The sequence below is a fragment of the Homalodisca vitripennis genome, chromosome 1 (genome assembly GCF_021130785.1).
Source record: "Homalodisca vitripennis isolate AUS2020 chromosome 1, UT_GWSS_2.1, whole genome shotgun sequence".
Lineage (NCBI taxonomy): Eukaryota > Metazoa > Arthropoda > Insecta > Hemiptera > Cicadellidae > Homalodisca > Homalodisca vitripennis.
In genome coordinates, this window is record NC_060207.1 from 228,218,211 (window position 1) to 228,241,889 (window position 23,679).

At 37.2% G+C, this 23,679-nt stretch overlaps 1 protein-coding gene across 3 annotated transcripts in view; it reads right to left on the reverse strand.

The window, feature by feature from the left end:
* LOC124353129 (fibroblast growth factor 17) overlaps nt 1–23,679 on the reverse strand; it is a 194,799-nt gene that overhangs the window by 9,970 nt on the left and 161,150 nt on the right. For 2 of the 3 annotated variants that reach the window (XM_046802979.1, XM_046802980.1), the window contains 2 exons: nt 16,023–16,071; nt 9,140–9,272 (listed from right to left, as the gene is read on the reverse strand). In XM_046802979.1, the coding sequence (XP_046658935.1) occupies nt 9,140–9,272; nt 16,023–16,071 (182 nt within the window). Of the gene's footprint in view, nt 1–7,467; nt 9,075–9,139; nt 9,273–16,022; nt 16,072–23,679 lie in introns of those variants that run through there. The other variant, XM_046802981.1, reaches the window with a different exon arrangement.

The window sequence follows — 23,679 nt, forward strand, 5'->3', positions numbered from 1 at the left end:
GGATGTCCTGCGGATGGACAGACGACCACACATACAGAAGAAAAACTTTACATCAATCTGGCAGACAAAATAGAATTAACCTTACTGAGTGCTTCAATAACGCTCAGCAAAATCTGAAAGGTATACAGATAAATGGTTGAACTCGATGTTGCCTTTATAGAATTAAAGATTTAAGAAAAATCTCAAGCCTATAGGTCAGTTCCTTCTCGAGATGTCGTAGAGTCAGAGGAAGACGACCAGTCATACAGAAAAGAGAACTTTACCTGGCAAAAGAGAAATTACTCCTACCAATGTCCATTTTAAAGGCATCTCGTTCCACATAAAGTACGTACCATAACGTGTCTGTTACCACGAATCCTAGTTGATATTTTGAACCCGTCAACCCGATCGGACCGTCATTGTGAGGAATAGTCGCAGAGCCGACCATCCCCATTAGTAACGCTGCTCTCATTACCGCTAAGTACTCGGCGCCTTGTTTATTCTGGCCGTTAATACGATAGGGCCTACCATTAACGGCGGCGGCAGCGCTCTCGTCGGTGGCGAGATTGAAATATAGGATACATCGCTATTATCTAAAAGCTCCGGCCGCGATGTAATCGTCGTGCGTCCGGGTGCCGTTCCTTGTGACGTCCGACCGGGGAACGTATCATTACCGCCGGCACGGGAAAGGTTCCGGAGAAATTAAAACAAAATAACAGACGTTCTACAAAGTTTTAACCGGCAATTAAAATAGCCGAGTGGATAGACCGGGGAGTGACTTATTAGTACTTTAAGTACCGCATAATGGTGGGCCCCGTCCGCACCTAACCCGTCGTTTCGAGGGCGTCCCACTATTTATTGCAATTAATACCGCTGCTGCCCGGACAACTCCGCGGCGTCAGCGACTATTGCGCTGACACACGGTGTCGAAACTCTGCCGGACAAATGGTCTTTTCACGCCGAAGAAAACGCGTGTTTTGCGACGTGTCAAATATGGTAATCACAGAGGTTGGACACCTGTTGTTTCCATGCTAATCCAGAAAGTGGTCTCTGTAATTCTTCAGGACAGCAAGGTCACTTTCCCGGCCGCCTGTGTTCCTAAGACAACAACAACCGTGGCACATCCACGACTAACTTGCAACACACACGTAAATAGCTGACCTACTTGTCCGACCTACATAGTACAGTAATTAAATTTTGGATAGTAAATGTTTAATTCCAAGGAAACTTTACGATATACGCTCTAAAATGTGATTCTAATCTGTCAAAATGTGATTACAGATTCTTTCGCTTTATTTACGTATTTCTAGGAACACCATACGCACAATCTCTTGAAAACAGGATATCCTTACGAGTTCGGGAAGGGGGTAGGGGGGGAATGTTGAATCCCTATCTCAATTTTGAAAGAGTGCTTATAAAAACTCTGGTGGCAGTGGTACAGACCCTACAATTATAGTCCTAGTATTAATTTACTTTTGAAATAGAAGAAGCGAGGTAAACAGCTCAATGTTTTATGTACAGACTATCCTGTAATAATTGCTTTCAAAAGACATGATTAAACAATAAAAAGGTAATTGTCGATTGTGTTCTCGTTGTCAAAAATGGTGGCATGTTAGGTTTACAAGTAAGCCAATAACGTTCTTTTCCAGTGTTGGGCAAATTGCCTAAAAGGGTATAGGGTATCATATCCCTTCAGAGGTTTCTCCCCTTACCTTAACCGTGTAAAAGTTTATTCTTGTAAGTAAAAAAGTGAATACAAATTGTAGATCACAAACCACTCACGTTGTCTTTATTCAATCCACTGAAGAATAATTTTAAATATCGATTTTATAATATAAGATTATTTGAGTTCAGATAACCCTGAAGCAACTATTTTATTTCTAGTAATATTTAAAATAAAATTATTTTGTGCTGAATTCTATAAGAACCATTTTTGACAGAACCAAAAAAGAAACTTGAGGTCTTACTAACTAAATTTCGAGACTTTTTTAATGCAGAGGATAAGTAAATGTAGGAGCGAGTTTCTGGACATTCCCCATACTTGGATGGATGCATAGGCTAACAGTTTAGTATGAGCAATGTCAGAAATCGAGATAATAAGGTTTTAGTATCTTGGCTTTTTCGAGACATATCGGGTAGGGAACATTGAAATTAAATATTACGTATAGCCAACGTAATTATTATCTGAATTATATCTGGTTATGATATTGTTTTAGTATACCGGGTGTCTTAAAAGTCTTACCCCCTCCCTAACCTATTAATTTTCTTATTAATGAGTAGAGATGGCGTAATTTACTTTGGGGGATGACCAACTAAGGAGTTTTTTTATATATGAAAATTTTTGATCCACAGAAATGGGATATTTTGGGGGTAAGTCAAATTTTTTTAAACCCCTAGTAAGTGACACCTCATTTTAAAGCCATTCACTCAGTTATTGGTTACCTACCAGTTAGTAGTGAGACGCATTCAGTTAAGTTACTGTCTCCTGGTAACCAATATGAGATAAAATGGCAAAACTAACCGCTGGTAATCCCAGGACTTCCTACTGGGCTTCGGTCAGGCAAAACAAAACCTAACAAATGCTATGTTAATTATGGTTGTTGATCTTTGTTGACTTTGGTTATAACTTGTTTTCTAATTTTGTATTGTTAAGTTAAGTCAAAATAACTAGTCAATGTATGTGTTGTCTGCCTTACAAAACTTAAGTGCAACTTAAATTGTAGTTTTAAAAAATCGATGAAAACTTGAATTAGCCACCAAATTTGATAGAATAACATTAGATACAATAAAAGCAACGTTCATTCAACCGTTAAAACACTTGCCCTGAACATGCAATCAACATTTGGGATATGATGCAACTTCCAAAATAGCTTTGCGGATCTCCACAATTCATGGACTTTCAATAGCTGCATCAAAGGATCAGCGCAAGAGTTATGGCATGGGTTTGTTTCTAAACAAAATCATTAACCGCTGAGCAGAAGTGACTCAGGCGGAGTTGAAAGTTGAAAACTATATTCTGCAATGGAGTTCTTGCATAAAATCGAAAATAAGGGCGAATTCAACAGAAAATGTGTAATTCAGCACCGGAAAACTTAGTAACCCTTGGAGTTGTCTCCGGTGTCTACTCTGTAACAATCGATCAGTTGGCCCTTAGTTTGGAGACCTGAGCGAAGCGAGCTCGCCACTCACTCACCAATGGTCACTCACACTCCTCTCCAGTCACAAATCTCTCTCATTAGCACCGACTAATGAAGCCATCCCGATGTACACTGGAGATGCCGGAGCCCGATTGTCCTCAGCCGATCCGTCAGACATCCAATTATACGTTCATGTACTGGAGATGCGCGAATCCATGTTGGGCGGTGACCGTCTGATGGACGACTCCTCTCCATTCCCACGGAGTCCGGGCCCGCTTGGGCAATCCGGTGATAAAGTAGCCTACTCTGTAAATTTGTGGCGGAGCAACGACGAATCTCAAATTTCAACGCCAGAACATGAGCTCGACTTGTGCATTGGAAAGATCATTAGGATAAGGCAGATTGATTGCAAGATTTAACATTACAAAGGAAAACTATTCCCTTCTAAATATAGCCTGTGGTTTAGGTGTACCAACCTAGTGAACGGGACATTGAATCAGTTCTATCTAACTAACTAGACCTGTATGTAAACCGAATCATACCCATATGAGATAACATGACACTGTGCTCTAATTATTGCAGACTATAAGTTTGTTCCTATCTAACCAATAAGAAATTGAGTCAGTTCTGCCTAACTATACATGTAGATGTACTGAATCATCACCCTATGAGATAGCATAACACTGAGTTCTAATTATTCTTGACTACAAGTTTGTTCCTATCTAACCAATGGGAAATTGAATCAGTACTGTCTAACTAGAACTGTAGTAGCCCTACCGAATCATCTTATGAGATAGTATGCCACTGAACTCTAATTACTGTTGACTAAAAGTTTGTTTTTATCTAACCAATATGAAATTGAATCAGTTCTGTCTAACTAGACATGTAGGCCTACCGAATCATCACCATATGAAATAGCATCACACTAAGCTCTAATTATTGTTGACTACATGTTTGCTCCTATCTAACCAATGGGACATTGAATCAGTTCTGCTTAATTAGACACGCAGACTTAATGAATATTTGCCCCATGACATAGTATAACAGTAAACTTTATTTGCTGTTGACTACATAATTTTTTATCTTGATTTTGAACTTTGTGCCTGCTTTTCTTCAACGTGTAAATGTTACTTTTACATTAGATGTAACTAATAAAGAATTTCTCACTGGTTTTAATATTCGTGAAGATTACCTAAAACGACCTGTTCAGCTCGAACTACCATGCCTGAAGACAGGTACGAGCATAAAGAGGATCTTCTGGTGGCCAGAAGCTAAAACAACGAGCCTGGTGTTGGTATAAAAGAGAAGATGTTAGCACTTCACACGGCTGTCCACACATTAGCAAGTCCAGGGTCCACAACGGGACCGCCGCCCATCTCCCCGACACGTGGACGAGGCTCTTCGCTCCCTACATCCCTTTCCTTTCCTTGGACAGAATAAACATTCACTGCTCTCTACCTATAATTACGTGATTCCAATCCCACGCTTACCCACTTTTTTGTCGTAAATGACGTTCCTAAACAAATCCTTAGGAATTTTAGGCTGTATTCCTCATTCAATTAGGAAAACCACCTTGGATGGCCTCAACCGGAAGTAGGAATTTCAATAGGTTTTGTTTCTAACCTTAAACAAAGTTATTACTCACCGCGAGTGGCAATGTCCTCACATCTGCTCACTAATGTAAACACATTTCCCACATGAATTTTGACGTGATCTCAAGCTACAATAATTAATAAAATACCAATATTCGATAAAGTTTCAGTAGCTTGTTTCACCTACTAGTTAGAAGTATTACCAATTCAGGTGACCTGATAAATCTTGTCCAACGGAATATTCTTGTGGGATATTCAGAATTATTATGTACGCTTGGCTTTGTCATGCAAAACCGGATGATGAAATGCTGGTGTTACTCTTAAATAAAGCAGCATTTCAGAGAGACGGTCCAGAATGTTCGGTAACAGAACCGAATGTGTTCAAGCTATAAATCAATATACAATATGTTTCAGACCACCCGTTTCAAATATATAACGTTCAAACGGCTTACTATACACTTAGTAACTCTTAGCAATATATGTCCAAAAGAATTTGTTTAGGTTATTTTAAATCACTAATACGAGTATAATAATCTATTAGAAAGTATTCCAAAAGCAAAAGGTCACACTGAAATACAATTGAAAGGATAACAGGATTTCTGACATTTCTATATATTACAAAAGGTATAAAACAACGTTTCGAGGATTGGAATCTATCCCCTTCGTCAGGTGGGGAAGGTATTAATACTTACAATAATAAAGAACAGAAAGGAGAAAAGAAGGAAAAGAAAAGGGTTCAAACATACATAAAAGCTGCTTGAAGTCCAGTCCAGACATTGTCACTGCACAGGATGCAAGTCCCGAGCACAAATCACAAGTACGAGGATCACAATCACACATCAAACCAGCACAGACTACAGTGGGATACAGCATACTGTGCATTGAAAACGCCTGGACTGGACTTCAAGCAGCTTTTGGGTATGTTTTAACCCTTTTATTTTCCTTCTTTTCTCCTTTCTGTTCTTTATTTTTGTATGTATAACCTGCCTGGTATGATATATATATCTATATTATATATATATATATATATATATATATATATATATATATATATATATATATATATATATATACCAAGAACACTCTTAGTTGGTGTGTTGTCTCATGCCACATAACAGATAGAAAAACGTCTCACTGGATTACCGTTCATAGCGCTACCTAATGGCCAGACCTAGGACTACCATCGGCGGGACACTAGCGAACTCTATAGACTAGTTGTAGCGTATACTGCATTAAGTGTGGGTCCAGACGTCGTTAAAATTGTTAGTATGACGACTCATTACCTGTTCAAGATAAACTACGATTATATATCAATTGAGACATATTCAAAGGCTCTAAGCACAAGTCGCATGCCAAGATTAGTTGAGAACTAATTATTCTAATGAGATAACACTTGACTTATTAGCAATCATAAATGTTTGTATTTGACTTGTAAAGCAACTGCTTGAGGGCATTCTTAGTATAAGAGCACTTCATCAATAACCAGGGCGCGCCATATTCAGGTTTAATGTAACCTCTATAAACAAACCAATTTACGGCTTAATTTCACATAGGATATTAAATCAGATTAATTCAATTAGTTAATTATATCATAAGTAAGGCTTTCCGTAGTTTAGGTTTAAAACTAAGGGAAGTAAGTTTGCCTCAGTTTGTACGTTAAAATCGCTATATTTTACGTTGGTACAATCTCAGTTAGATTATTCTGCACCAGTTTGGTCTCCACATTATCCAACATAGAAAAAAGATTTTTACGATATTTATTTTATAAAAAGAATGGGGTTATCTTATCACTTATAAGCAATTACTCAGCATATTCAGTTTTTGTAGTCTTCAGTCCAGACGTAATTTGTTATTGCTAACGTTTAAACTGTTGTTTCTACAGCAAATTCGTTTTCTTGTTCCCAGAATTAAAACTAGAATCCACCATCTGTTCGCTATACCTTTTTCTACAACTAATATAATAGCCAACTCTCTTATTGTCCTATATGATGCGGCTTTACAATTCAGTGACTCAACATTTAAATATTTTTAACAATAGTTTAAGTGAGTTCAGAAAGGGTATATTTAACTGTGTTTGATTTATAAATATTTATACGCATAATTATATAAAATATAGTTTGGCATAACTTATATACCGTAGTTTTTCATTATATTTAATAAGTGATTGTATCATTGTTTTTTGCTAGTTGATTTTTTATTAATCTTTATGTATACTATTTGTAGGCCTATATGTTGATTTGAGTTGAATACTATTTTGTTATGAATACTTTTTTTTGCTTACAAGTGGTAGTTTGTAGTATTGCTCTGTTGTAAGTAGGTAGTTTTTACCTGTACGAGTAACAGTACATGTAAAATAAAATAAAATAAAGTAATAGGAGTGGATTTATTTTCCAGCAATCCATTGGGCTTTCAATTTCGTGTACCGCGACTAAATGGGATATTCAATTGATCGTAACACATTTTCCAAATGAACTTTAGTTTTTGCTGAAAAAATAATTTGGTTCCTAAAACCGGCTCGTGACACCATCAAATTCAGAAAATTAGTAATAAATATTGCTTGGAGAGCAAAAAGGATTAAACCAAGTTCTCTGAGTGATGTCTCAATTATATTTTCCTCTTTTACAAACCTTAAAATCGGATGAACACTTGAAGCCGTTTTCTAAAAGCCATTACAAAGTTTTTCCTATCACTCTACTAATTACAAACTTGTATATAAGTTCTCGGCCACCTGTGACCACATGCATACTGTGTGTACTTACTGAAGCGGTCAGGTATATCCACATCGTCTGCGAGGACTCGGCCACATGTGACTACATGCATACTGTGTGTACTTACTGAAGCGGTCAGGTATATCCACATCGTCTGCGAGGACTCGGCCACATGTGACTACATGCATACTGTGTGTACTTACTGAAGCGGTCAGGTATATCCACATCGTCTGCGAGGACTCGGCCACATGTGACTACATGCATACTGTGTGTACTTACTGAAGCGGTCAGGTATATCCACATCGTCTGCGAGGACTCGGCCACATGTGACTACATGCATACTGTGTGTACTTACTGAAGCGGTCAGGTATATCCACATCGTCTGCGAGGACTCGGCCACATGTGACTACATGCATACTGTGTGTACTTACTGAAGCGGTCAGGTATATCCACATCGTCTGCGAGGACTCGGCCACATGTGACTACATGCATACTGTGTGTACTTACTGAAGCGGTCAGGTATATCCACATCGTCTGCGAGGACTCGGCCACATGTGACTACATGCATACTGTGTGTACTTACTGAAGCGGTCAGGTATATCCACATCGTCTGCGAGGACTCGGCCACATGTGACTACATGCATACTGTGTGTACTTACTGAAGCGGTCAGGTATATCCACATCGTCTGCGAGGACTCGGCCACATGTGACTACATGCATACTGTGTGTACTTACTGAAGCGGTCAGGTATATCCACATCGTCTGCGAGGACTCGGCCACATGTGACTACATGCATACTGTGTGTACTTACTGAAGCGGTCAGGTATATCCACATCGTCTGCGAGGACTCGGCCACATGTGACTACATGCATACTGTGTGTACTTACTGAAGCGGTCAGGTATATCCACATCGTCTGCGAGGACTCGGCCACATGTGACTACATGCATACTGTGTGTACTTACTGAAGCGGTCAGGTATATCCACATCGTCTGCGAGGACTCGGCCACATGTGACTACATGCATACTGTGTGTACTTACTGAAGCGGTCAGGTATATCCACATCGTCTGCGAGGACTCGGCCACATGTGACTACATGCATACTGTGTGTACTTACTGAAGCGGTCAGGTATATCCACATCGTCTGCGAGGACTCGGCCACATGTGACTACATGCATACTGTGTGTACTTACTGAAGCGGTCAGGTATATCCACATCGTCTGCGAGGACTCGGCCACATGTGACTACATGCATACTGTGTGTACTTACTGAAGCGGTCAGGTATATCCACATCGTCTGCGAGGACTCGGCCACATGTGACTACATGCATACTGTGTGTACTTACTGAAGCGGTCAGGTATATCCACATCGTCTGCGAGGACTCGGCCACATGTGACTACATGCATACTGTGTGTACTTACTGAAGCGGTCAGGTATATCCACATCGTCTGCGAGGACTCGGCCACATGTGACTACATGCATACTGTGTGTACTTACTGAAGCGGTCAGGTATATCCACATCGTCTGCGAGGACTCGGCCACATGTGACTACATGCATACTGTGTGTACTTACTGAAGCGGTCAGGTATATCCACATCGTCTGCGAGGACTCGGCCACATGTGACTACATGCATACTGTGTGTACTTACTGAAGCGGTCAGGTATATCCACATCGTCTGCGAGGACTAGGCCACATGCGACTACATACATACTGTGTGTACTTACTGAAGCGGTCAGGTATATCCACATCGTCTGCGAGGACACGGCCACGCAGGTCGACTCGCACCTGACTCCCACTGCAGTCGTTATAGAGCCGCACGGACCGGACCATGGAGGGGACCGCGCCACAGATCACTACCTGAACATAAAACAGTCGTATCAGCTCATATCACTACTTGAACATATACGATAAGCGTCTCAGTTTCAGGCCAATACCTGAATATACAAACATCGTCTCGGCTCGTATCACTACTTTATCATACGATCGTCTCAGCTTCAGATCTACCCGAACATACGATAAGCGTCTCAGCTACATGCCAATACCTGAATATACAATTTCGCCTCTGCTGGTATCACTACTTTATAATACAGTCGTCTCAGCTTCAGATATACCTGAACATACGATAAGCGTCTCAGCTACAGGCCAATACCTGAATATACAATATCGCCTCTGCTGGTATCACTACTTTATAATACAATCGTCTCAGCTTCAGATCTACCTGAACATACGATAAGCGTCTCAGCTACAGGCCAATACCTGAATATACAATATCGCCTCTGCTGGTATCACAACTTTATAATACAATCGTCTCAGCTTCAGATATACATGAACATACGATAAGCGTCTCAGCTACAGGCCAATACCTGAATATACAATATCGCCTCTGCTTGTATCACTACTTTATAATACAATCGTCTCAATCGTCTCAACTTCAGATATACCTGAACATACCATAAGCGTCTCAGCTTCAGGTCAATACCTGAATACATTACATTACATACATCGTCTCAGCTTGAATCACTATTTTATCATGTCAACGATCGTCTCAGCTTCAGATCTACCTGAACATACAAGAATTGTTTCGTTTGGTATCACTACTTAATCATACAACGATCGTCTCAGCTTCAAATCTACTTGAACACCTAGCGCTCGTCTCAGCTTCATATCACTACCTGAACATTGGCTACAACGATCGTCACATTTTCAGACCACAACATGAACACAACATTCCTCTCAACTTCAGATCACTGCCTGATGGTTACCAATAATATTATTTAGTTGTAAAGGGCCTGAACTTCTGACGACTTACAGTGCCCCGCCCTTTAGCTGTTTTGTCAGTTTAATGGTCCCCCTCTCCGATCTAGAACTAAACTCCTCAATATGTTACAGTCATCTGCACGACGGTATCCATTTTGATTGTGATGATAATAATCTGTTGATTGAGGAAGGGATGGTAATGATTCCCATTACATAAAAGTCCTGTTTTCAGAGTTTTTACATTACTCCAAATACGATTAACAGCTCTGTGAATGGAAACTTTGTATAATATAGATTTTCTTCCTATGAAAACTTCACTATAAAATTCCTTCGAAGCTACAAGATCTCAAGTCAACGTTTACATGTACATTTATGTTCGTCATATGTGTCTCTGGTGTCGAAACGATGAAATTTTTTCGTTTTGAGCTTTTCGTTGTTGACTTTCTTTGCATCTCTTCAGACGAACATGTCAGATTCCATGAGTCAAGTCTGAGACAGCGTCAGATACCAGACGCTGCAATAAATGGAAGGTGAACTGGAGCTAAACTCAAAATTCAATGTCTTAGTTGCTACTTGACACAGATTTTCATAACATTTAGCCTACATAAGATTTTCCTAAATTTCTGTGTCAATAGTTGCTGAGAGTATGCTGATGGCCGAGTGGTCTCGGTTGGTAATATTAACTCGCATCAAAGTCATATCTCATTATCTTTTCCTTCACATCCTTCGATTTCATAGTATTTCTGATGTCGACACGTGTAAATGTTTCGTTTTGAGATTCTTTGATGTCGATTTTCTTTGGATCTCTTCATACAAATATGACTCCAGATTCCAGGAGTCAAGTCTGAGACAGCCTCAGATACCAGTCCCTGTAATAAAAGGAAGGTCTCGTTTGGTAATTAACACGTACATTTGGATCCTGACTAGCGCATCAAATTCAGATCTCATTATCTTTACTTTATATCCTTCAAATTCATCGTACTTCCGATGTCGAAACGATGTAAATGTTTCGTTTTGAACTTCTTCGTTATCATTTCTTTCATCGAGATTCCAGGAGTCGAGTCTGAGACAAAATTCAAACGTACAGATGTCACATTTTCCTAATATCTGTGATTTTAACAGTTTGCACGATGTCTACGTGTATTTAAACGTCAACGATGGAACTGGATTGCAATCATTTCACAGCTCAAAAAACTTCTGTACATTTCTGTACAAATCGAGACATCACGTTATCGTCGGCTTCACACCGTGCGACATTTGTCAGTTCGATAAACAGAACAGAATTCAAAACCACACATAAAAGCCACGAGGTGTGGCCTCTAATCTAGTAATCCTCTTAGATACGGTTGTTAGGAATAAATACCGAGTGACTAGCGTGGCGTTTAGCAGCCAGTGATATCTGGTGTCAACAAACGGTACTATCAGTAGTAATTGTGTTTCGCAACTAATCCCCGTCAGATCGATCTGTCTTCCTGTACGGATCTCTTGTCGTGATCAACCTCAATCACAGGAGATTACTTGATTACTTGACTGCCACCCACACCTCTGGGCAATTGTCTTCTTTGGAAGTTTTATTGTACACCCCAAAACTTTAATTCGCCTTCCCTGCCGTACAATGTATCTACAAAACTTTCTTGGCGTGAATTCGAAGGTAGGATACGATACGCGGATCCGGTTTTTTATATCGAAGTTGGCAAACGATATTACTTAATCATAACCATCGATATAACCAATCGATACTGATTAATTATTTTGAACAATTAACTTAATCTATATCAACAGCTATAAACACTTTCAAATAAATACATGTAATCGTATTATTATGTATATATAACAATAATAATAATAATTAATATACATACACGTAATAATATATAATTACGTATGTATAATTATAAACAATTCAATAATTATGACATAAACCATATGAATTGTGGCTCATAATTATTTATGAGTTTTACTGTTTGATCGATCTCGTTCTGGTTCGTTTACTACTTATGTCATGTCTTATTTATTTATGAGTTTTTCTATATACTCATATTTTAATTTGAAACGCATGATTGTTATTTAGGACTATAGATACTTTTATATCAATTGATAGTCTAGGATTCGAGATGCGAATATTAAGTATTGATTATTATATTCTTCGATATAAAAAAACCGGGTCCGCTTATCGTACCCTACCCTAATTCGATACTAAAAATTGCACCTTTCTTATTTTAAGGTCAATAATGATTTGAAATTGTTAGTCTACGTAGTTGGGGACAATGGTCATCGCTTTGTGCCACAACGTTTCGAGAACTGGTATCTGCTCTCTTCTTCAGGCATGAAATCTTAACACATACTATATTCATGCAAAAAAGCCCTTTTAACACACGATGTTAAACACACCCAACGTCAAACACCTCAAGACTACATTTTATTTAATCTATAATTGAAAAACAAATATTTAAAAGTCAATTCCGAGAATTCTTATTGTACAGGAGATCTGTCTCGAGAGATGCACGACACCAGGGAGTGACAGAGTGAAGGTGACGATGACATCGAGAGTTGCTGACACCTTGTAATTGTCGCAAGTACCGACTAATGACAGTGCGGTGGGCGACCGCGGCTTGTATATGTATACATTATACATGAACAGCTACATGACGGCGAATGTGAGGCGGTATCCATTTCTATCTCACTCAAAACCCACACAACAAACAATAGTTGCGTACTCTGTCACATGAATGACCGAAAGTAATTCGATTATAAGCGTGAAATTTTTCGATCCAATTTCGAACAGTTTATCTTCATTTCATAGTATATTCCTGTTCGAAGTCACGTGTTCACAGTTGAAGACAGCGAAGATGCGATTTGTGGTATACCCGTAGTTTTTGTCAGTTTTTTTGTAATTCTGGAATAAATTCAGAAATATTTAGACGCAATTAAAAATAAATATTGTCTCCATTTGCAAAACTGGAGAGATATACGCACCAGAGAATTTTAGGCCAATCTCGTTCTTCCTTGTTTCTCGAAAATAGTTAAATTCATCATATTTACAAAAAAACTGGTATACTGCTTTGAAAAAAATACTTTCCACTAAACAGAATGGGTTCCACCAAGGAAATTGCACATCATCAGCTGTTTTTAGTTCTTTCAATGACGGCAAGCATTCATTGGAAAATGAAAACTCCTCTGCGTTTTCTGCGATTTAAGTAAGTCTTTTGAATGTGTAGACCAGGCCATTTTGTTCTTCAAGTTTGATAAGTATGTTGTGCAAGGCCATGCTCTTAATGTTAAGAAATCTTACTTTCTGATAGACATCAAATCGTCCAAATCCAATATTTTTACACTCCAGAAGTGATGCGTACAGACCATGACTGGACGACTCAGAACTGAGCCATCAAAAACTCGGGATATCGATCTTGCCTGGTCTTATTGGGTTTGAAACCTGCATATTTGTTTAAAGAAACCAAGATCTGTTTGTATCAAAATGTTTTTGCATTAATATCCAAGAATATCAATCCATGTTATCGATCTCTGGGCACTCCTCCAGTGATTTCGAGAAAGGCTCCTACCTCGCACGTGTAACTGCTTCAGAGCTTATTCGATAATACTGTATTGTCTAGTTACAAAATCAATATGGAATGATGGTTTTTATAGTAGTACAAATAGTATTCAACTGTATTTGCAGGCGTTAGCTTGACACCATGCAGTGTACCAAATTTAATAAAATCATGATTAGAGCATTTCGCAGTGCACAAAATTAGGTCGTCTATAACAATGTTCGCCTCTTTCAGTCCCGGTTTCTGTTGGAAGCCACGCAGTATCAGAAGCGAAACAGGAAACGAACAGAGCAAACTTCCGTCGAGGGCGATTAAATATTTTAATGAACGACCCGATACCGTTGATAGCGACGCTCGATGTTTGATGTAGTCATCAGTCAAGGGTCCATCAATCAAACCGGCGCGCCGCTTCATTTAGTTTGGCGGACCCGTCAGGATGATGACTGGCATAAAATTAAAATAAGTTACCGCTGCAACAATCCCCTAAATGAGAACTAAGTAGAACCGGACATGTGACACCTATTGATATGCTAACTGGGCCCGCAGGCCTTCTTGATAGATTCTTTATCAGTCATTATAGTGTATAATTATGTGTGCAGTGGCGGCCCCGGTTGACAGTCTTCCTCAACGTGTTTATTAACAATTCTTGTCTCTCTCATAAATATCTCAATCACAGAGAATGAATATGTTGATAGCGACTCATTAAATTAGCATATTTAGTTGTTCCGCCTTCTCAAGGCAAGAAGCGTTCTTTTTAAATTCATTCAAGATTCGATCAACGTTAACTTTATGTTTAATTATATTTTTAACATTCGATTTTTAAAGTAGTTAAATACTTTTACACTCATACAGTGACATAAAGGATACTATTCTGTCTGTTTAAGAAAGTTTGAATCAATGGCAAGTACTAAAAGTACTACATTTTTCAGATCTGTAACTTAATATTTTATTGGTCGATAATCTGCAACTTTGAATTTAGGCGTTTAGTAAAAAAATATATTTCTTATTCATAAATATTTAATACATATTGTTAAGTACATTTCATTCCTTATACTTTTACACTCAAATCTGTTATATACGTATTTATGTAAGCCTTTTGGTATACATTTATTCATATATAACCCATTGATACTGATCGTAGGAAATTAGAGCACATTACATATTCTTTTGAAATATTGTAATGTAATAAACACCAAAATCTGGAGTAGTTTCATCTGAATGATGTATGCGGTAGTGGACGGTAGGTAATAATAATTTCAAACAATGTTATTAATTTCACACTTAATAAACGGATACCAAAAAAATCTAAATCGAAGTATCTTAGCTGAATGATAGTTATATAATATATTCACAATCTTAAACAATCGTACCACAATGGTTCCTAAAGGATACAACAAACAATCAAACACCCTAACTTGAAGAAGTTCAACGTTTACCTAAAACGGTTTATAAGAGTATTCCTAATCTCATCTTTTATATTCTAAACATTCTGTATGATTATGACGAATTATGTTAATTTCATTAAACTCACATCGCCTATACATTATTGTAACCATGGAGACTAAATATAGTTAATAAACAATACCAGGGTGTCCTATGTATCAGTAGGATACATCTACTATTAATCAATTGTGGGAAACTTACATGCAACTTACCAAAAGGATCTAATTGTACATATATTTTTACATAATTTAAATGTACTTAGGGTGGCCTTTGTGAGTAAAATATCTTTTTATTGGGAGATCGAATGTCAATGAAACATGTAAATAGAGAACTATATATTATGATTTAAATTTTCACCATAAATAGAAACTGTATTCTTGTGAAACTAGAGGCAGAAATGACTACCAGACCGGGATCACAGAACGGTAGCTTATAAACGGTACCTCTCACAAACAGGAGTTCAATTTGTCAACCAACTGCCCAAATCGATCAAAATTCCTGCACCACCCAATGCATTTAACCTTGTCTGAAAACTACTTTGATTTCAGAATCATTCGACACATTGACGATTTTATTATACAAGTTTGGGAAACCACATGGTTGGCTGATTGACACTGGGGAGAGACTGGGGTAAATTCTGAACGAATGAGAATTAGGGTGAATTAAACAATGAATTGTATGAATAAATGTAAAATCTAAGCATTTCATCACTTTGACGGTTGCGATGACAAGTAAGTGACTAATATAAATATAAAACATCTACAATAAAAAATATGAATATTATTATATAGAGAGGGTTATTATAATATTATTAACGAATGAAAATGTAAAATAATATTCTATAATTGAAATGACATACCATCAGGAGGCACAGTAGCTTCGCAGAGACGGCTAGCAGAGACGGTAACCTGCAAAATAAATCTCTAATTAGATATACAGTATAAATCAGTAATACAATATTCAAAGTATACATTAATACAGAAATTGCTTCAACTCCATGTGATCTTAAAAACAATATTGTTACACATAACGTAGATATGGTGGGAAGAGTTGATTCAATTGAATTTTGAGTTTAGTTAGCTCCAGTTCATCTTCCTTTTATTTGTACGGTCTGGTATTTGACGCTGTCTTAGACTTGACTCCTGGAATCTGAATTCATGTTCGTCTGAAGAGATCCAAAGAAAGTTGACGACGAAGAAGCTCAAAACAAAACATTTACATCGTTTCCACATCATAGACACGTATAAATAAGTGAAGAGGCAGTCTCATTGTCTCATTAGGCACACAATTGAGTGCAGTGCGATGTGATAGACACGATCTCTAAGCACGGTGGGGCAACCGAGTTTTCTACACATAACGTAGCCATGGTAGGAAGTATTGATTCAACTGATTTTGAGTTTAGCTCCAGTTCATCTTCCTTTTATTAGTATACATTGTTAGTAATTTAATTTAACATAAAAGACTACCTAGGCAAGCAATTCAATGAATGTAACTGATATAATAATTGTGATGTGAACTAATCTAAACATACACACGGGATTAACATTATCAATGTTTTGATTTCAATAGTGTCCGATGAAGAGAATTCCAGTTTACAACAAACATTTTTGTTTTAGTTCCTTCAGGCAATCAATCTGTACAATTCGTGATGGTCCTGTTTTAGTCGTCTGCCATATGGTGGTTAATATTTGGATGGGAAATAAATTTAAACATGCATTATTCGTTGATGAATCCACACTGTTTTTGGGGCGTGACGGAAGTGAAATGTTGATTGATTAATCTAATGAAAGTTGAATACATCAGGACTACAGCAGGGGACTACTTTGACGCCGCTGCTCTTTCCAAACCTCCACACCATATATGAAGTGACGCAACACTAATTTACGCTAATGACCCTTTTGTTTGCAATCATTTAAAATTTCTTTCATGCCCCACACGATTTAGGTAATGGATTACCGGCCTGCACTACTTATTTAAATGTAAATCTGGTGGTAATCGGTTACGCGCTAAAGTAAACCATCTGGCCGACACTGGGGCTACATCAGTGGACCGAATGCAGTTCTATAATTTGGTATTCGGAATTAGAGAAAGTCAATTAATTCAACCGATTTAAGACCACAACCTGTCCAACTCCGAGAGTTTCTTGTGATGTAAGAATATACGTGTCTTTAATGACGTTGGTGAGTTTTGTTACTTTGAATTTGTCAATTTAGTGTGCGGAGGCTACTGACTAGTCAAATATTCTTTTATTTATGCTTAGGCTTACGCTGTCGGTGACATGACTAGGTAATTTTCCGACCCGGCGTGAACTGGAAAACCACGAAGATGATAAAAGGTCTTTACTTTATTTTTGGCGATGGATGGATTGTGAAGGAAGCAGGATTTCCGGACAAGTGTTACTGACTTTTTGTTTCACTGAACTATGGCAAATGTCCGGAAAAAATCCTGTTTCCTTCACAAAAGATCTTTACTTACTCTGACGATTAAATCTAAAATTAATCCACTAGGGTGTGTGCTTTTTTGTTAACCCAAAGAAGAAATATCACCATATTTAAATGAAACCGTGAGTAAAGGAAGCAGCGGGAACGCCAAGGCTGTATAATGAAGCTGAAGATTATAAATGGCGTGAAAGGTACACACGACGGAACAGAAGAAAACGAACCCGGGATTGAAACGGAACTTGTTTTATTATTTCAGTTTTCGCGCCAAGACGCTGCTGCACCGCCGGCGGTATAAAGACGTTTTTGTGGCGGCGTGGCGCGGCTCTCAGACATACGACTCCCGCTCTATAAAACACGCTCCTCAGTTGGCGAATTAACATACATAAATCGGCTGGCGCTGTGGTGTGACGGCGGTGGGTAGGTCGGAGATCCGCGGGACGCCCGGGTTATGGTAGGCGACAGTCGGAGAGTGGCGACATTGGGCGAAAATATCGCCTCACATTCCCAACTGTGGAGTGGCGATATTGTACAAGGCCTCCAGACAGAGACGTCGGCCTCTTCAGCAAAGTTTGACCTAATTTATTGGCATTTACCAATCGACACGGTTTTAATTTTAGTAACTCCACTTGATCGTCAGAAAAAAGAATGTAGCTCATCCTGACTATTATCAAACTTTGGGGTCGCAGTCGGAGCTGGATAAACAGTAGAGATATCCAACCCGATGCTGCGATACATTCCTGAAAAAGAAGGTTTAGCTCGATATTTGCCAGTACCTAATACTCACGCTGGCGTAAAACCAAGGAATTGATCGTCCAAATAAAACATACCTTCTGACTCTAAAAATTCAATTTGAATTAAGGAATAGAATACATTATGATCAACCAATCGCTATAAGGAAGTCAAATAAATCGAGTGCCATAAATGGATTGATTACCAATTCATGACTGCCATAAAATCGTATAGTTGTGGGATACAATCAAGGTTTTCTACACGAAAATCAAAATTTAAAATATTGTTTATTTATTATAAATATACAATTTTTCTTCAAAAAAAATCGTTTTTAAAATCCTGAAAATCTCTAAGTACCAAGTTTTGAATCATGAATCAAAATCGAATTATATAATTATATTGTGAAGTGACACCACCAATACGCCGGGGTGAGAAGGCTTGTGGCACAAATTTAGGCCACTCCTCCTAGGGAGTAATAAAAGAGTTGAGCAAAAATGGAGCAGCGGCTGTGATTGCGTAAAGTTATAAGCTATAACTTCATTGGGTTTTATGATGTTTGCGTCAGTTTCTCGCCACTTGCTGGTCCTTCCAGTTTGCCAATAGTTCTATTTTATTATCCGTTCTGTGCGTGTACTAGTTGTATACGTGTACTAGTTCTATACGAGTACTAGTTGTATACGTGTACTAGTTCTATACGAGTACTAGTTGTATACGTGTACTAGTTCTATACGAGTACTAGTTGTATACGTGTACTAGTTCTATACGAGTACTAGTTGTATACGTGTACTAGTTCTATACGAGTACTAGTTGTATACGTGTACTAGTTCTATACGAGTACTAGTTGTATACGTGTACTAGTTCTATACGAGTACTAGTTGTATACGTGTACTAGTTCTATACGAGTACTAGTTGTATACGTGTACTAGTTCTATACGAGTACTAGTTGTATACGTGTACTAGTTCTATACGAGTACTAGTTGTATACGTGTACTAGTTCTATACGAGTACTAGTTGTATACGTGTACTAGTTCTATACGAGTACTAGTTGTATACGTGTACTAGTTCTATACGAGTACTAGTTGTATACGTGTACTAGTTCTATACGAGTACTAGTTGTATACGTGTACTAGTTCTGTACATGTACAAGTTCTGTGCGTATACTATTTTTGTTCGTCTACTAGTTTTATACGTGTACTACTTCTGTTCATGTACTGTATCTGTGCGTGTTCTAGTTCTATGCTTAATCTAGTTCTTTGCTTGATCTAGTTCTGTGCGTGTTCTAGTTCCGCACGTGTACTAGTTCTGTGCGTGTACTAGCTCTACACGTGCACTAGTTCTGTGCGTGTACTAGTTCCGCACGTGTACTAGTTCTGTGCATGTTCTAGTTCTGTGCGTGTACTAGTTCCGCACGTGTACTAGTTCTGTGCGTGTAGGCTACTAGTTCCGCACGTGCACTAGTTCTAGTTATGATGACTGTGTTAACAATGTAGTCACACTTTTTGAAACATTTCCGGGCAAGTAGACTAAATATTATCTCTCTGAAAATTTAACACGATTTTGTATTAGCCACTTTTACTGTGGCCGACCCTTACTGTCCGAAATTAACCAATACATTAACGAAGCTACATGGTCTTTATTTATTTAAGTTACATATTTTTCCAGAACCAATTCTATGTACGTTCTCAATTCATGCGATATAATTTATAAAATCTTATAAAGTATAGCTATTAAAGTATAAAATAGACAGTTTTATAGTTTAAAAATATAACTTAAAATCTTTAAATATGGACAGATATTTTACCTATAATTCCGATGTGGACTTCTCCTTTATAAAAGTGATATCAAACCATTTGAATTCCTTGAAATATTTATTAATTCACATTCTTTTAGTCTAGTTAAAAAGTTTAGTGTGTCATTAAATCTCTACTACGTTGAAATCAAAATAAAATTTTATTTTTACTAATATATATATATATATATATATATATATATATATATATATATATATATACATACACACATATATTAAAAGGCTAATTTTTAAATACCTTTTATTAAATTTAATGATGTACAAACCCACATTCCACTAGATTAAATACTGTACGATTCATCTCAATATATATTGTTGGGTTTTTCTAAACTTCTGAAAATTCAGATAACCGTTACAAATGTTTCATATGTTCATGAAAAAATCATTCAAATTTCATACAAATTTTGTAATACGTAACGCGTTCCTGAACCTGTCATTCATTATAAAACAGCTTTTATTTTTACAGTGAGTTCTCCGAATTTATATAAAAAAAACTATTACACCGAAAATCATAATTCTTGTAGATTTCTTGTACATTTACAAATTAAATTAAATAAGGCTCGAATCTCCTTTCTTCTAATTTCAAAATTAATATTTTCCACCATTCAATATGTAAAGTTTTAATTTTATTGTAGTGAAATTAAATCATAAATCCTATTTAATGTTCCATACTTCACTCTACCATCTTATAATTCAAATGAATATATGTGAATTAATGTAGTATCTATAAACAGACGTTGTTTAATATTCTTGGACTGTTTATCCAGCTGATTCGCACCAAAATTTTAATACAACGGTCACACCATATCGTATATAACAAAGCCGCAAGACGAAACAAAAAAACAGCTGGAGTTATACAATCCAATTCGCACCGCTAAAGTTACAATTGAAAAATCGCAGTTTGCGAAAGAATAATGGTGTGACAATATTTACCGAGCCGGTATATACAGATGGCAGTGTGTACAACATTCTGGAGTGCTTACGCCCGATGTTGTGGTGATATCATGGTGACTCACCCTCGCACATTCCACACTTCTGTTTATACACGTGACTATCAATCACCTGTCAATGAAAGGGAACGTGGATTTTAGTGTTTTTTCTAGCAAAATTCTCTGGACTGAGTCATTCCTCTTCGACAAAATGTAGATTTTATGGGGATCTTTCTACTGAAATTTCCCTCACTGCAGCACATACTTATAACCTCCCCAAATTTTCCTCCGATCATGATCTTCTCCTTCACACTGAAAGAAACCGGATTTCCAAAATAAATTTAAATATTCCACACATGCAGGAACAGTATGTAGAATTTCCGTTATGTTGTTAAGTCGGTGACAATAACAATTATGGTTCTTAACTGATTCCACCAAGAGTTTTATTTGCTTTTAATTGTATTTTCCTAGTACAAATTCCACACATATTCTGAATCATTTTTACTAATTTCCGTTCCCAGCTCCTCATAATCGGCTACTAATTAACATGAATGAATGAATATTCATTTCCTCCTATAAATACAAATCTAGGTAGCGTTTAGTGTACAAAGTGTGTTAAAACACAACAAAAACTTAATTTTGACTGCAATAGTTTCCCCAGAAGTATTGTGTTTCATCAGGTTATACATTGTATCCCGTATTTGGGTATAAATAAAAATACTTAAAATTTCTACTACTCATATAGAAAAATTAACTGTTACCCAAATAATACTATTATTATTACTGATCAATAGACGCTAATGACTTTTGAGACGTGGAAAGGACTTACGTCCAAAGTAAAAATAATTTGAGGATTAACGATATAAAGGAAAGAGTGATGGTTATTTATTATTTGTTTTAAACCTATACCATGATGAGGAGTTAAGTTCGCTTTTTCCCGTCAACGTCTTCAAAATAATTTCATTTCCATTTTCCATTCAAATACAAAGGGTTAGGAAAGTGGACATTATAAATATTTGTAATGAGAAGTGACTTATTTTTATCTCCAAAAAAAACAATATATATGAGTAGTTAAAAAAAGAACAAGCAAGAAGAGAAGGGGAGTGGGTGGGAGGAGCAGTTTGTACACAAATTTGAACGCACAGACAGTAAATCATCGATGAAGTTATTGCTTTATTGCTTAGATTAGCTTTCATTATGCTGATCAAACCTAATCGAGGTGGGCACGGAGCTCGATGAAGTACTACACGATATCTTGAGCCGGATAATCCGGTAGTAACGCGTTTAAAGCCGCTTAACGCTTAACGCAACGCATCGATGTCCGCTTATCGCCAGAACTACGTCCCGCCCTGTTATCGTTGGCTTACTCGATACGAGAGAATAAGTCTGTTGGCAAAACTACGATTGTAAAACAGGTTTATTCTCACCCACGGTAGCTTCCTGCAGACGTCTTGGCTAATCCAATACGGCATGTTTGTCTGGCTATCTGGTCCATTAGGCAATGGCACATCTCATTGGATGAGAAGCGTAGTAAAATAGAAGTAAAAATATTTTTTAATTTCTACCATTCCACATAATGATTAAATAATCGAATTAAAATATCGATTAAATCTTGTCACATATATGAAACATGCGTGAGAGCCGATGCCGTTGTGGGACTTTCTAAGGCCGAGGACAACGGCTAAAAAAAGGATCATCCTCTTAAAAAAGTACATGAAACTAACAAGCTATTGTGTCACAAAAATGTCAGTAACAGTCACTTTAGACTGAGCGTGTCTGATAATTTGTATGTTTTAATAAATATCTGATTCCAACAATATGTGCAATTAACAGTTCAAATACGTTGTTTTATTAACAATTTGTTTACTTTATAAATGATCCCATGTGCAGTGAAATACTAGTCAGGACTACCAACTACCCGAATAGTAGAATGAAAATTCCCTTCACGCAGCCATACAAAATGGGGTTTTATGAATTTTGTTATTAAACCATAAGAAAAGTGTAACATATGTGGTATGTTTGAAAATTGATAAAAAATCTACTTTCGTTACATTAAGTAAAAAATGGGTTGTGATATTGAAACATATTGACTAATCCTAAGTCTACTGCTTGCTAGTCTTTTTAATTATAACATTTAAAAACTAGAAGGAATTTCATGCAGATTTCACGTAAAAACTTTTTAATATACTACTATTAAGAAAGCTGTGACAGTTTGAAATTTGGACCAAAATCGGGTTTTTGAGCGCAGCGAGTGAACGAAGCACCAGTAATCAACTTGATCATATTAATTTGTTGGTCTTGTTATTACGCACTACAAATGTTTAGTGTGCATAAAATTAGAAATACGCTGTATGTATATATAAAGACTAATTAATTATGACATGCATTTTACCCTATGAAACAAACTACATATAATACTGTAGTTATCGCGTCTTCGCAGTTAAAATCTTCCACACTATTAAAAATATTTCTTCGTTTTGTATAGTGATTTTTATTTTGAACATATTACTATTTTTTTAAATAACATATTTTTAATTAATATTTGGTTCTCCGGTTAAAGTTTGTTGTTGACGATGGAACGTTTGACAGGATAACAGAATTTCGGAC